Raw genomic sequence first — 16,986 nt, 5'->3', positions numbered from 1 at the left:
TAGGGTTTGAAGACTGTTGTTTTTTTTTATATTAGGACTATTAGGCACCTTTCAGTCCACCCAGCTCAAATGGCTTCCTGACATTTAGTGGAGAAAAGTAAAGGTGGTTGGTCATTGTGCTGGCCACCTGACACCCTCATTGACCATAAGACACAGAAACAGATGACTTTTATATCATCTGTCATACAGATAGCAAATTCTGAAAAGGGCGTTTTACTTTAACTTGAATATATTAACATTTTGCTCTACATCAAAAAGATTTTCCCATTTTTTGTCTATCATTCACTTTGTCTTTGTGGAATGGGTTGTTTTTTTTTGATAATTATTGAATATTGAAGTCAATTAGATTAGTTGGCTAAGAGTTTGTAGAGGGTAATCACTGACTAGATCTTAATAGCATTTCCTTGTCATATCTTTTTTGGTAATTTCAAGGCTGATTAAAATTCTTCTTGTTCATTGAAGTAATTACTGTACATTTCAAGTTGTATTGAGTCCAGCACAATGACCTGTTGCAGTTACTTCCCTTTACCATTAACTTTCAAATACATTAATAGTTATTTTTTAATATGAATTCAGTAATTTAGCACAGACCAGTTACAATTTTAAAAAAAAATGAATGCCACTTTGATTACAAGGTATACATATACATCAAAATGAGTCAATCAAATCAATGTATAAGAGGCACTGATTATTTAAGTTAACAACTTTTTGGAATGTCACAATAAAACTGAAACTGCTGCGCAAATAAATATTTAGTTAAAAACTAATGTACATTGGTAGTCCTGATATTACTTTTAGTAGTAGAAGATTGTGTAGAATCAAAATAACTTTATTCATTTAGATTAGGGTTGGGCAAATTAAAGACTGCGGGCCACATGCGGCCTGCAAAAACCTACAGAATTCAGGTGAGCCTACCGATTAAACAAACAAAAATGCAAATATATTAAAAATAAATAATTTTAAATATTTTCTTTTCAATTATATTTAAATATCTTCTTATCATTATGATGAAGAAGCTAAATAAACATTGTCTCTTCATGTTATTCTAAAACGTTTTTTTGAAGATTATTTATTGGTAATATTTCGAAACACTCAGGTAAAGACACATACTCAGACCAGTTTTTAATAAATTCTATGAAGAACTGTGTTGAAAGTGTTGGTTTGGCTTGGAACAAGATGTAAGTGTAACAACTGATGGAGCCCATGCTTTGACTGAGAAAAAGTTTTTTTTTTTAATATAGAACAATATTCCAATGTTAAATTCTACATGGAGAGGTTGCATTGAATATCAGACATATTATTGACCTAATCATCTCAGCAATCAAACTAATCAGAGCCACAGACAGTTCCGAGAAGTACCACATGTGCAAGGGACTAAAAAGAATATGGGGTCTCAAGGAAGATTTTTTTTTCTTTAAGGGACATTGACAGTGGCTTTCTTACTAATCTTTCCAATGAAGAGTTGCAATGGGCTACTTGCACATCATGAAATTTATAAGCATTTTCAAGCTTTTCCATTTCTCCAGGCAAGCAAGTGAAAACAGGTTTTATCATTTTCCTTTGCTGAAAGGTGAAACTATTTCTAGTAAAATGGTTGAAAAGAACCAGACTTCATAATTTAGTACAGGAGCTGAATCAGCTCCAGAGGAAATACTTCCTAGCAAATTATGACCTGAAAGAGAAGTTCTTCCGCTGGAGTTTTAAGAAGCTGTATTTCCACACTTAAAAAACTTGATGCTAAACGTTGACATTTTTTGGGTGCACATACATCTGTGAACAAGAATATTTTCTTTCGTTTGAACATAAACAACCGAAAGAACAGGTCGATGCTGACTGGCTGTAATTTAACATCAGTCACAAGGATAAGAACTAGTAAGCTAGTTCCAGCTGCACAGTTAAATACTTCACATTAAGTATAACTGGATTGTTGTGAAGAATGAATGTGATGTAAAAAGACGGTAACAATTTTTTTTTTTATATTCGTTCAATTAGTTTCAAAAATAGCTAAATCTTGTTCTAATTCCTCAATTGTAGTATATATATAAAAAAAGATCTGAATGTCTAATACAGTATACAAGTCAATTTATAGACAGCTAGCGTATTTTTCTAAGTTGTAAATACAAATTATATATATGCGGCCCATCCCTGATTTAGATGGTTGATTTTATCAAACCCCTTGAACACAGACTGAGATGTACAACTCAACCCTGTCCCTAACAATACATAATTACCTTGCTCAGTGATTAATTATTATGGTACATTTTAAATCCATTTCTATGAGGGTAGGTTGACTACTTTCTGAAAGTGATGGCTCAGGCAGATTGTGGCGGATGTCAGGTGGCGGCCCACATCTAAGGGCCTGACAAGGCGTGGTAGCACGACCATGTCCAGACTTAGGATTGGCCACACCTACATCACGCACTCTTTTGTACTGAAGAGAGAGGAGCCCCCACTTTGTGAGTACTGTGACTCTCGCCTCACCGTGGAACATATCCTCGTTGATTGCCCCAGATACCAAGATGTCAGGGCGAAATATTTTAGAGCCACTAATTTAAAAACACTATTTGATAATGTCGACCCTGGGAAGGTACTGGGCTTTATCCGGGAAGTGGGGCTATCTACGAAGATCTGATTTATGAATCTGTGAACATGCATTATTTACATTAGATTTTTACCAAATATTTAAATTTTTACTACCTTTACTATTTTAACTGTGAATAGACCTTGATTTTAATGATATGACTGTATAGAATCTGGCCCTTGTTGTTTAGAGAGAGAGTATTCCTTAAGGGACTGCAGGCACGACATGGCCTAAATTGTGCCGATGTGCCTCAAATCAAATCAAAAATAAAAATAAAAAAATCTGAAAGTGATGGTGTATAATGACTCCCAATTACGTTACATACAACTTTTGACAAGTAGGCCTAATTCAATTGCATCATGACACTAAACTTCTTAAAAGTAACTATCGTGTGTTTAATTTGTAACAACAGCTTAGCCTTAGGGCCCCCATTATTTTAAAGAAGGCGCTTAGTTCTTCGTTGCACATTTTCATGAAGCTCTCACGATGGAAGGTTTCTGGTCAACCCTTAAAGTGCTTAGCTGTTTTACAATGAGTTCAAAATGGAGTTACAATTCTGATGTTTAGAAATGTTTGAAAAGTCTTCGGTGAATTTCGGACACTGGTGCACTATCCTACCACAAAGACAAATGTTCACGGAACATGCTCATGCACGACAACGATAATGAAACTAAACCTAGCAGGAACTAACCTGAGCAGACTTAAAAACAGTAAAACGCATGTATCCTCTTTGCTTCATCAACATAAAGAAAAATATAACAAAATTACAGATCATAGTTGACTTACTGTCGTATTATGGTTCGATAAAAAGTACAAACTAATGAGTTTTTTTTTTAATAGGAATTTTTTTGGGAGTTACATAACACCCTCGTTGACCGCATTCCTTTACATCATTCGCTATATAGAACGCAAGGTCTGAACGGGATTTGAATTTCTTGATATGCGTAGATCTAATAATTAAAATTGTCTATATGAAAACTATTGCAAACTACCGGTCTTTAGAGTAACCTACATCCTAAAACAAGACAACTTTGATAGGCCATGGAACTCTTTATACGCACCTGAAAACATTCTGTTTGTCCTACTTATATTTTTTGTTTCATTAAAAAGTGCTGATTATAGTGAAATATAGTCAAATATCAAATATAGTGTGCCATAGATTACTTCAATTCTGCTTGGAGTTGTTTAATTTAATAAGGTCTTCTTATTTGCCCTTTTTGAAATTCAAAGTGTTAAATAATTGAATCCATAATAATAGAAGATTTTAACAAGTTAAATATGCCATTTTTTCGTACAATGAGTTTGAATATAGGATACAGAAATGTGTGTGTGTGTGTGGGGGGGGGGTCTTTTTACAGCGAATTCTTTGAAATCTAGAGTTGCATTTTATCTCTGAAGTGTGAGTAACCTAGCATTTAGCCAGGGCGTAAGGTTGCATTTATTTGTATAAACATTGTCAGATAACACGTGACACGAAGATGCACTTCGCGTTACAAGCAGGGGCGGACAGGCTATATGGGCATTCGTGTCAGGTGGGCCGGTACCCAATTGGGTCGGTAGAGGTATATTTATAAAATCAAAATCTAGATGAAACCAGTGTTACTATTATAAATGTATCCCTCCTATAAAACCATTGGATGGAACAATGCACTGACACTATGCACCTTTTCCTATAAAACCATTGGATGGAACAATGCACTGACACTATGCACCTTGTTACGTCCGTGTTTTTTTTTTTTTTTTGTTTGTTTTTTTTATAGCTTTTATATAGCGCTACTTTCATGCTTATAGTATGCTCAGAGCGCTTTGGTCCAATCTTATTTGTGGACCAGTGGGGGGAGGGGGTATCTAGGAGTTGGTTTTCCGTGCTGCCTTAAGGCGCTCAGTAAACACAACTCTGCCCGATTCGGATGTCGAACCTCGAGCCCCCTTCTAGGTAGCCAAGCCAAGCCAAGTTCTCAGAAGAATGTGGGCGTGTAAAAGTGCGATGCCTTCAGAGATTTCAACAACTCTAGTAAATTGGATTGAAACTTGTCTACATCTTAAGCCTAAATTTAATTTATGAAAAAAAAAATATAGGGGATTAACAACGAACATTTTTAAAAATAAAATGTGCATTTCAGATACTGTAAATTGTGATCATGTATGTACAATCTGTAGTTTTTACTGAAAAAAAAAAATACATCCGAGGGAAAGTTTGGTGCCCTAAGTTGCCCCTTGCGGCCCGAGACACCAGTAGGCCTACATTGGTAACTACGCCTCGGAATATAGGGCCTATAAACAACTGTTATGACATGATTAGGAAGTAGTTAGGAATTAGTTATTTGTTTCGGGAATAGGGTAAAGTTTTAATTAGCGACAAGTGACGTGACAGATCTTTTAAAAAGGAGAACGCTCTAAACGACGCTAGAAGGAGGACGCTTATTGTAAAGTAGTAGACTTGAGTACGACATTATTGACATCGGACGATTCCCTTTTGAGTATTAAACATATTGTTAGAACAACATATCAGCGTCGACTACATATTTGATTGTTTCGGCCTTTCGCCGGTGTTACTGAAGTGTTGAATTCAGCGTTACCTACAGTCAGATCTACACTAGACAGATTGTCAAGAATCAACACCGCGCAGAGGTCTTAACACAACACAAGTGGAGAGGATATACGTGAAAATAATTTTTTTTAAAAGTCATTGTGCTCTATTTGTTTAAACTTTGAACAGAAGGAAAAAACAACTTTTAATTTTGGTGGTGGGATAACTTTTAAACTTGAGGTGGAATAACTTTAATACTGATGCATCCAGATTTTCATTGGGTTTTAAAATTGATTCAAATAAATATGTTCCATTTTTATTGTTGTCTAGCTTATTGTATAGAAAACGCGAACAGCTAAATTTCTGAAATATTATATCTATGGCCTCCTTCAGTCGAGAAGACTTGGATCATTTTTGTTAATGGTCATGGACTTGTAGCACCAAACTGCTGGTAGACAACTAAACCTGCTGTAGGCATATTATATCTTAACCATAGACATAAATAAATATAGACTGGCCGATTAAAGAGTTTTATGAAACGAAAATTTGTGACTTGCAATTTTATGTACTTTATTATAAAGCATTTACGAGCAGTATAAAAGTTAAGTATTCATATCTATTTCAGCCACACACCGACATATATTGTAAATAAGGAGGCAGTGTAGTTTTGTTTAATCTCTAAGAATGAAGATCATGCAATTTTTCATAATTCGGAAATCCGAATACAATAGATATGCATGTTTTCAAGTTACATGAAGTTACTTCCTTCGGCCAATCTATATTTATTTATGTCTATGATCTTAACTAATATACTTGAAATGAGTAACGTCTTTGTGACCAATAGCAAGGATAACGTTTATTATATTTTATTTATATGAGAAAGAGGAGTCCTTGTAATCACAACAAATTTCCATATGGATCAATAAAGCAGTCTTAGTCTTAATCTTAAGTTAATATGAGATTTAAAAAAATGTACTAGACTTTAGTAATAATATTCTTTAACAAAATTTAACTCACTACAATAACGCAACCTTTCAGTCTCACCTTCTGGAGTCGTCTGTCCTAAGACCAAATGACAATATCCCCTATGCTGTATCAGTCACAAGTCACAACCAATTTTTAACCTTCTCCCACCGTCTACATAGAAAAATACACACACTACATTACAATCATCTCATAGAAACATACACACACTACATTACAATCATCTCACAGAAACATACACACACTACATTACAATCATCTCACAGAAACATACACACACTACATTACAATCATCTCATAGAAACATACACACACTACATTACAATCATCTCACAGAAACATATTATATACTCACACTACATTACAATCATCTCATAGAAAAATACACAAACTACATAACAATCATCTTATAGAAACATACACACACTACATAACAATCATCTTATAGACACATACACACACTACATAACAATCATTTCATAGAAACATACACACACTACATAACAATCATCTCACAGAAACATATTATATACACACACTACATAACAATCATCTCATAGAAAAATACACAAACTACATAACAATCATCTTATAGACACATACACACACTACAAAACAATCATCTTATAGACACATACACACACTACATAACAATCATCTTATAGACACATACACACACTACAAAACAATCATTTCATAGAAACATACACACACTGTATAACAATCATCTCATAGAAACATACACACACTGTATAACGATCATCTCATAGAAAAATACACAAACTACATAACAATCATCTTATAGAAACATACACACACTACATAACAATCATCTTATAGACACATACACACACTACATAACAATCATTTCATAGAAACATACACACACTACATAACAATCATCTCATAGAAACATACACACAATACATAACAATCATCTTATAGAAACATACACACACTACATAACAATCATTTCATAGAAACATACACACACTACATAACAATCATCTCATAGAAACATACACACACTGCATAACAATCATCTCATAGAAACATGCACACACTACATAACAATCATCTTAAAGAACCATACACATACTACATAACAATCATCTTATAGACACATACACACACTACATAACAATCATTTCATAGAAACATACACACACTACAATAACAATCATCTCATAGAAACATACAAACACTGCATAACAATCATCTCATAGAAACATACACACAATATAACAATCAACCCATAGAAACATACACACACTACATAACAATCATCTTACAGAAACATACACACACTACATAACAATCATCTTATAGAAACATACACACACTACATAACAATCATATTATAAAAACATACACACACTACATAACAATCATATCATAAAAACATACACACACTACATAACAATCATCTCATAGAAACATACACACACTACATAACAATCATCTCATAGAAACATGTACACACTACATAACAATCATCTCATAGAAACATACACACAATATAACAATCAACCCATAGAAACATACACACACTACTTAACAATAACTCATAGAACCATACACACACTACATTACAATCATCTTAAGGAAACATACACACACTGCATAATAATCATCTCATAGAAACATACACACACTACATAACAATAATCTCATAGAAACACACACACTGCATAACAATCATCTCATAGAAACATACACACACTACATAACAATCATCTCATAGAAATATACACACATTACATAGCAATCATTTCATAGAAACATACACACACTACATAACAATCATCTTATAGAAACATACACACACTACAATAACAATCATCTCATAGAAACATACATACACTGCATAACAATCATCTTATAGAAACATACACACACTACATAACAATCATCTTATAGAAACATACACACACTACAATAACAATCATCTCATAGAAACATACATACACTGCATAACAATCATCTCATAGAAACATACACACTGCATAACAATCATCTCATAGAAACATACACACACTACATAACAATCATCTCATAGAAACATACACACATTACATAACAATCATCTTATAGAAACATACACACACTACATAACAATCATCTCATAGAAACACACACACACTACTTAACAATCATCTCATAGAAACATACACACACTACATAACAATCATCTCATAGAAACATGCACACACTACATAACAATCATCTCATAGAAACACACACACACTACATAACAATCATCTCATAGAAACATACACACATTATATAACAATCATCTCATAGAAACATACACACATTACATAACAACTATCTCATAGAAACATACACACATCACATAACAATCATCTTATAGAAACATACACACACTACATCACAATCATCTCATGGAAACATACATACACTTCATAACAATCATCTCATAGAAACATACACACATTACATAACAACTATCTCATAGAAACATACACACACTACATAACAATCATCTCATAGAAACATACACACACTACATAACAATGATCTCATAGAAACATACACACACTACATAACAACTATCTCATAGAAACATGCACACATTACATAACAACTATCTCATAGAACCATACACACACTACATAACAGTCATCTTATAGAAACATACACACACTATATAACAATCATCTTATAGAAACATACACACACTACATAACAATCATCTTATAGAAACATACACACACTACAATAACAATCATCTCATAGAAACATACATACACTGCATAACAATCATCTCATAGAAACATACACACACTACATAACAATCATCTTATAGAAACATACACATACTACATAACAATCATATTATAAAAACATACACACACTATATAACAACCATCTCATAGAAACATACACACACTACATAACAATCATATCATAAAAACATACACACACTACATAACAATCATCTCATAGAAACACACACACTGCATAACAATCATCTCATAGAAACATACACACACTACATAACAATCATCTCATAGAAATATACACACATTACATAGCAATCATTTCATAGAAACATACACACACTACATAACAATCATCTTATAGAAACATACACACACTACAATAACAATCATCTCATAGAAACATATATACACTGCATAACAATCATCTTATAGAAACATACACACACTACATAACAATCATCTTATAGAAACATACACACACTACAATAACAATCATCTCATAGAAACATACATACACTGCATAACAATCATCTCATAGAAACATACACACACTACATAACAATCATCTTATAGAAACATACACATACTACATAACAATCATATTATAAAAACATACACACACTATATAACAACCATCTCATAGAAACATACACACACTACATAACAATTATATCATAAAAACATACACACACTACATAACAATCATCTCATAGAAACACACACACTGCATAACAATCATCTCATAGAAACATACACACACTACATAACAATCATCTCATAGAAATATACACACATTACATAGCAATTATTTCATAGAAACATACACACACTACATAACAATTATTTTATAGAAACATACACACATTACATAACAATCATCTCATAGAAACATACACACACTACATAACAATCATGTAATATAAACATACACACACTACATAACAATCATCTCATAGAAACATACACACATTACATAACAACTATCTCATAGAAACATACACACACTACATAACAATCATCTCATAGAAACATACACACACTACATAACAACTATCTCATAGAAACATGCACACACTACATAACAACTATCACATAGAAACATACACACATTACATAACAACTATCTCATAGAAACATACACACACTACATAACAGTCATGTCATAGAAACATGCACACACTACATAACAATCATCTCATAGAAACATACACACACTCCATAACAATCATCTCATAGAAACATACACACACTACATAACAATCATCTTATAGAAATGAGATGAATGCCTGGGCATTAGCTGTCATCCCCCTTTCCACCCAGCTGATGTATCCAAATATTAATAATATCCTTCGAACTAGTAATATTTGTTTGTTGTTGTATTTTTTCTTCAATGATAGGCCAGCAGACTTCAATCAGTATTTTAAATGTCGCTTTCTGATTTTAGTAATTTAAATAAAATAATATAAAAGCAAATGTCACTTTTACATGCGTTATATTGTGGACGGGAATGTGTTTACAGAATAGGTTCTGCTCTACAGCCCCATGAAAAGTGCTCTGCGTGGTGGTGAACCATCTCATCTAAAAATAATCTTAAGTTTTGAAAGCTATGCGGTTACTGGGGATGTCCTCGTTTTTGCACGTCTAACACAGAATTTATTTTTAAATATTTCAAAAACTTGGCAAGGTGAGCTGCGTGGGGCTCAAAAGACGCGCTTCTGTATTTCCTGGTTCATTCACCCGATTAGTGGACTCGGCATTGTCCATTATAAAGTCCATGCTGACTGTTCTGAATTCGATTTTGTACTTTAAAGGTATATACGAATTAACATATCTAAGTAGAATTGTATTGTTCTCTTTGCTTTATTGTTATCGTAGTATACAGATTATGTGCTTTATTTTTATGGTTGTAGAAACAAATGTCGATATTCAAATCTGCATTCCTGGACTAATATTTCGTTTTAAAACACTAATGTTTTAAAAGTTTGTTATGTATCTACTTGGAAGTCATGAAGCTAATAGTGTAGTGAACAAATGTTTAAAAAAAAAAAAAGCATTTTAGTTTTCAAGTAGACATTATTATACCATTCTAAAAAGGTGCCTCAATGTGCTAATTATTGTGTAATCAACAATTAGATCTACATTCATGCCGTAGATTATTTCACTTGTATGAGTTATATTTCCTGAAGCAATGTTGATGTCAAGTTAAATTAGGTTAACTTTGGCAAAACGATAATTGAAACATTCGGAATTTTATTTTTTACTTTGGGGGAGGGGGGAGGTAGTGCTGGGGGGGGGGGGACGTATTGCTCGGGGGGGGGGAGGAAGGTATTGCTCGGGGGGGGGGGGGGAAGTGCTCGCTGGTTTCTTTGTGATATCAATGACATAAGATAAAGGTACTGGTAATGTCGTGGCCTCTACGTTGTGGGGGATGGTCTGGCCTCGCATTATTCTTTGCCGGCCGAGGTTTAGAACGAAAGTCTTGAGTCAACCGTCGTCTCGAAGTATAAAAGTGTTTGGTGATATTAATTCGGCATGTCTTATAGGTCTTCTGGTGGTCTTGAGGAAGGTTACCATACAAAACCTTGAGGGTACTAAACTTAATAGAGTGATGAACTCAACTGTCCGTTTATTTATGAAAAAGTTTCGCTATTGTTTTTTTTTTTTTTCAACGTCCCTTCAGTAATGATCATACGCCGACGACTTAGCAACGTATTACAAACTCCTAAGGCGCTGCATGGAAGAGGGCATTTTTCAAACTAAGTAGCGTCGTGTCTAATGTCTGTGGTGCATACCACATGACCAGGCAGTTACCGTATCGCCTACAGGAACATATAACTCTAGATCTACCATGTCGTGCTATTAGAGCATGAACCCTGAGCTAGCCAGGAAAACCAGTGACTTGGCAGAATTTAAGTCATTGGTTAATATGCATGACTAAATGCATGACGCGTAGGACGTGATCATCTTCTTTTTTGAAGTAACGTCTGTATTATATAAGATAAGATAAGATAAGAATAAAATGCGATGCACAACTTTACAACTGAACAATACTCTTGTGCCACAAAGTTCCGAATGTCTATGGCTTTCGAGCACACGGTGTCAACTGATCTCGAACATATAATTCTGACACATACACTGAAATAAATTGATGTGCACAACTACACTTTTATTTCTATTGTCAACACGCAGGCTAAGATGATGCAGTGGAATTTTATCGTCAGAGCCACAGGTTTTTGGATAATTCCATTTTTAGGTTGGTAACAAGCATGTACCTATTTTAGATAAAATACAGAAATAATCATTGTTAGAATTTATCAGTCTGTGTGAGGTAAGTAAATAAAATGAATCTGTTAGTGAACATTTATTTTTAGCTTGTCTTTAGATGGGAATCGTAACGCTTGACATCAAAAAGAGGTCGGTCACGTGACATTGGGTTCGCATTTGACTCACCAAAGACTTCCACCTGGTCAGCGGATCCTCGACAAAAGCCAAAAAAAAAAAATTGCTTTCTCACTTTTGACATATATCATTTTTTTAATTTTAAAATAATAATTAACTTGTAATGTGCTCGAATAGCAGACTGAAACATATAGCTGTTATCCTATAGGCCTGTTACAAGAAGTGGTGCTTAACGTGAAGATAATCTTACGATGACTATACCGAGGCAGTACATACTTATGCTACATGTGCATCGATTATCACTCACACTTCAGTATCAGACCTTTCCCCCTCCTTGCTTTATTTCACTTAATTTAACATGCTCTTTTTTAATAGAATTAATAGTGAACTGTAGATGTCAGGAGAATGCGTTTGCGTTGGGGCTACGCCTCAAACCCCACTGGGAGAGCTTGTAGCGCTCCCCCAGACCCCAGCAATTGAAGAGGAGGGGAACCAACGTAATTTTTTTCCGACGAAGGTTAAGAAACACTGCTCTCTCTCTCTCTCTCTCTCTCTCTATATATATATATATATATATATATATATATATATATATATATATATATATATATATACATATATATATATGGCATTTTACCTCTCGAGAGACGATCTTTTCTTGTGTGAATATAGGCCAATCTTCGATACACAGCCGTGGTCACAGGTTAGGCAAATGTAATCACCAGGCGCCGTTGCATTTTCACCCTTCTGCAATCCGATACCTTTCCTTTATGCTCTCTCCATGTGGATCTATCCAGTGCCACCTATTCCCAGCTGCTAGTGTCGATTTTAAAGAGCGTTTGCATACATCCGTATACAGTAAAAGTGGGCGACCAGCGGCTCTCCTGCATTCTGTTAGATCGTGATCTGTGGTCGACTTACTGGCATTCTACATTTGTGTTTATACAAATAACAAACTAGTGTTTAAGAGGGAAGACTGAACTACATTTATTACGTAGACACAAGCGGTGCTACACTGGCGCGCTAGTGTGCAAATGTACATATAATACCAATAGGTTACAATGTATGATTGGATTGGATTAGCTTATGGATACGCATAGGATGTAATTGAATTATATTTATTTATTTATTTACTCGTAAAAGTATTTTTTCAGAGCACATCACAATAATTATTTTATATATAAAACCCGAGCATAGTTAACGCCTCCATTAATCCCCTATAACTTTTTTTTTAATTGGTACCTTCCGCTAACGGCCTATAACTTATAAATGAGCTTCTCTTACCAACACATCTAGCCGCCCCTCAATACCCGACATTGAGCTCTTTTTCTTTAACCCCAACTCAATTGCAATGTTTTAGTAAGAATTAAGGTAGTGTTTCACATGCCAACGCAAACCCAGTTCGTTTGCCTTATAGGCCTATAGCTTTATAAAGACTTTTCTGATTGTTTAGGCCTACATCTATTCGAAAATCTGGTATGATGTAAACACTTTGTTTTCTTACGCACACACAATGTGACACAATAACCCAATCAGTAGCCTTACGTGACATTTATTAATATATTGTTTTAATTTAATTATTAATCATTTACACTTAACTAATAAATAGTATTTATCAAACTGAAATGTTGCAGTCAGTACAGTCCAATCACGCCCTCCAAGTGAACATCACATAGAAAAGCGCCATCTATTACAAATGTGCGAACTTATCTCCAAGTATACCAACAGATCCTGTCTAGAGTATAATAATTACGGCTGTTTCTGTGGACTAGGAAATACAGCTACTCACACGGGTGTAGATGATGTGGATAAGTATGTTGGCGTTGTTTGGGGTTACATGTTAATTGTTCGGTTGTAGCTAGAATAAAACTTGAGCAAACTTCTGTTAAACAAACATGAACTTAATTTGTATATACAATATATACAGCTATCAATTCTAATGATAATAAAATAATATCATTATTGTTATATCAATATAGTATGTTATGAGGGCTGTGATGTTATTCATTTAAGAATCTGGCTTTTGTTAGTGTGTGTGTATGTATTCATTTTTCTAATGGTCTCGGATTTTAATATTACTGGATTGGATTATTATTGTTTTGCGTATGTTCTTCTTTCTTTCTTGGTTTTAAAAATTGAATTGTGCTAATTAATAAACAAAACAACAATAATACTAGAGTGAGTTTACTTAATAAATTAATTTAATTAAAGTGCTCTTTTTTTTTTACCGTTTTAAGTGCGGGTGATCTCTTATAAACTGTTACTTTAAGATAAGGCCTAGAATAGAACAGGGGGATGTAGTTTTTTTTTTAAGGCTTTTATTCCTTACACCAGTGATGCCCAACTTAATTCGACCTGCGGGCCATTTCATTTTCTGACATTCGTATCGCGGGCCACATTATCAAAAAATAAAAAATTAAAAAAAAAATGAAAATCGACCTCAGACTAATTTCATGAGAAACCCATTAATTAATGGGATATTGTAAGTTCATTTTTTTTTATTTCGCGTCAAAAAATGACTTCAATACTCTCCATAAAATGTGAACATCATTGTAGCAAGCTTGTCCACCGCCATATTGGTTTCGTAATGACGTCTATATAAATTGCTTTTTTTTCTTTTAAAACAGCCACACTTTCTTATATAAAACAAATATGTTGGCTTATTATCGTGTTCCATAAAAGTAAACATCCGTTCACTTTTTCTGGTAGATTCTACATCAAAGGTCATGGTGCCAATTCATCTGAGAAAAATTGAGGGACCTAACTTATGGAAAGATACATACATTTTTCAACTTTTTTTTTGGGGGGGGGGGGGGGGGTATTGTACACTTTTTGATGAAGTTTGATCGGGCCAGATCTGACCCGCAGGCCGTATTTTGGACATCACTGTCGTAGACTTATAACCTGTTGTTGTTGTTTTTTTTTAAAGGGGAGGGGGCACTTCATTTTTTTGGATATTAATTAGCTTAGAATAGAGCGTTAGTCAAACAATGTCCTTCAAAATACCAACGAAAACATCAAAAATAAAATTGTTAGCAATTATAATATCATTGATTTTGTGCGTTTTTGTTTTGTGTTTTTATTTTTAGCTGTTGTAGACTTCACGACCAATGTTATGGGCAAGTTCACTGTTTCTGGTTTTTCCCTCAGTTGGTTGGCTATTCCATCAATTGCACGTCTCATGCCGATTGCTACTGTTCTGGTACGTTATACTGTAATGATGAAGTGTATGTGTAGATAAATGTGTCTTGCCAACGCTGTCTATGGATTTATTCTTCCGCTTACAGAAGATTTATTTTTAGATTCATTTGAGCCGCGAATACTAAGTAAAAAGATCGTGGGGGTGAGGTGACATATTTGTTAATAAAATTACTAAAACCTCGCAAAAATTTAATTATTGTAACAACGAATCTAGATCTTAGAAAATACCAGACTGAATACACATTTGCCTATGTGTAGAGAAGAAATTTAGCAAGCCACAACGTGCTTTCAAAATGTGTTGCCTGAGCTAGCCAGGAAAACCAGTGACTTGGCAGAATTTAAGTGATTGGTTAATATGCATGACTAAATGCATGACGCGTAGGACGTAATCATCTTCTTTTTTGAAGTAACGTCTGTATTATATAAGATAAGATTATGCGAAGAGTAGGATAGACCTGCAGTGGTAAGGGTCCTGTGTTCGAATCCCGTCGAAGACTGTATTTTTAATTTCGGGATCGTTATAGGGCGCCTCTGAGTCCACCTAGCTCTAATGGGTACCTGACATTAGTTGGGGGAAAAGTAAAGGCGGTTAATTGATCGTTGTGCTAGACACCCTCATTATCCGTGGGCCACATAATTAAATAACTTACAAATATAGTTTAAGTTTTATTTACCATTCTTTAACATTTTTTTTAATGTAGGCTATAATAAAAAATAATAATTTTAAAAGAAGTGAATATAACAGTGAATCAAACATTTGATGATTTTGTTTTTACTTTGTTTTTCTTATATTTTAGATTCCCCTCAGTACGCCAGCTGTGCCTACTCAACATGTATGTGTGACTTGACTCTAGCACAGTGTCTAGCCCAACATCAGTATCACAGCGCATTCAAAAATTTCGATAGACGACACTGTCATCTATTAGGCCTATAGTGCAGGCTATAAGACTAGTGCATTAATAAAATAAAATGATTTGCCTTAATAAAACCTAATCACAGATCTATCTATTATTGTTATCATTATTTCTACCTGTGGTCTCTGCCCATTTTGTGAATATTTGTTTATACAAATCCCACGGCTCTATTTTGCGTCTATTCTAATTTTTTTTGTTTGTTCCTTGAGTACCAAGCATGTGACGCATACCTCTATCCTCTGGTTCGATTAGTAAACATTTTTTTTTTCAAAATAAACTCTAATTTTACCATTAGTAAAATAACTACAGGACAGAAAACAAAAAAAGACAATTAGTAATAATGATACCGGTAATAGTACTTTTTTAAAGGGAGATAATCAATGTAAAAGATGAATTTTATGTTCATTAAATGTGATAAAAGATTTGAGACGATAATAATAAACATAAATGTCCGTCTTGGTTATCAGGTCTTCTTTTGCCTGCAAAGTTCACTAGTGTCGCCACGTTCCTACAGGTTTCATTATCTTGCCACTAACACAGAGTCACAGTCCATAATGAATCTATCTTCTGGTTGTCTCAAGAATACCTCCAGATAGGCCTACAGTGTGTAACATAATAATGGAGATGTAA

At 34.1% G+C, this 16,986-nt stretch overlaps 1 protein-coding gene and 1 long non-coding RNA gene across 3 annotated transcripts; one reads left to right on the top strand and one right to left on the bottom strand.

Moving 5' to 3' along the window:
* Window positions 1-10,497: 10,497 nt before the first annotated feature.
* LOC106062307 (basic phospholipase A2-like) lies at window positions 10,498-16,446 on the top strand. 2 transcript variants are annotated; one of them, XM_056034623.1, is made up of 5 exons: window positions 10,498-10,653; window positions 12,032-12,095; window positions 13,876-14,053; window positions 15,331-15,443; window positions 16,240-16,446. In XM_056034623.1, exons 2-5 carry the CDS (start codon window positions 12,038-12,040, stop codon window positions 16,374-16,376), a joined length of 486 nt encoding a protein of 161 aa, XP_055890598.1. In that variant the 5' UTR covers window positions 10,498-10,653; window positions 12,032-12,037; the 3' UTR covers window positions 16,377-16,446. The 2 variants fall into 2 exon arrangements, with proteins under 2 accessions (XP_055890598.1, XP_055890599.1); XM_056034624.1 differs by lacking the exon at window positions 12,032-12,095 and having other exon boundaries at window positions 10,499-10,653.
* Window positions 11,988-13,300, bottom strand: LOC129927199 (uncharacterized). Its single transcript, XR_008778803.1, has 2 exons — window positions 12,879-13,300; window positions 11,988-12,114 (listed from the first exon to the last, which is right to left on the bottom strand). It is a non-coding gene; the product is annotated as an uncharacterized LOC129927199 (long non-coding RNA).
* Window positions 16,447-16,986: the final 540 nt, after the last annotated feature.

This window comes from Biomphalaria glabrata, chromosome 7, assembly GCF_947242115.1.
Source record: "Biomphalaria glabrata chromosome 7, xgBioGlab47.1, whole genome shotgun sequence".
Lineage (NCBI taxonomy): Eukaryota > Metazoa > Mollusca > Gastropoda > Planorbidae > Biomphalaria > Biomphalaria glabrata.
The sequence above is the reverse complement of the archived record's forward strand: the minus strand, read 5'-3'. Positions and strand labels throughout refer to the sequence as shown.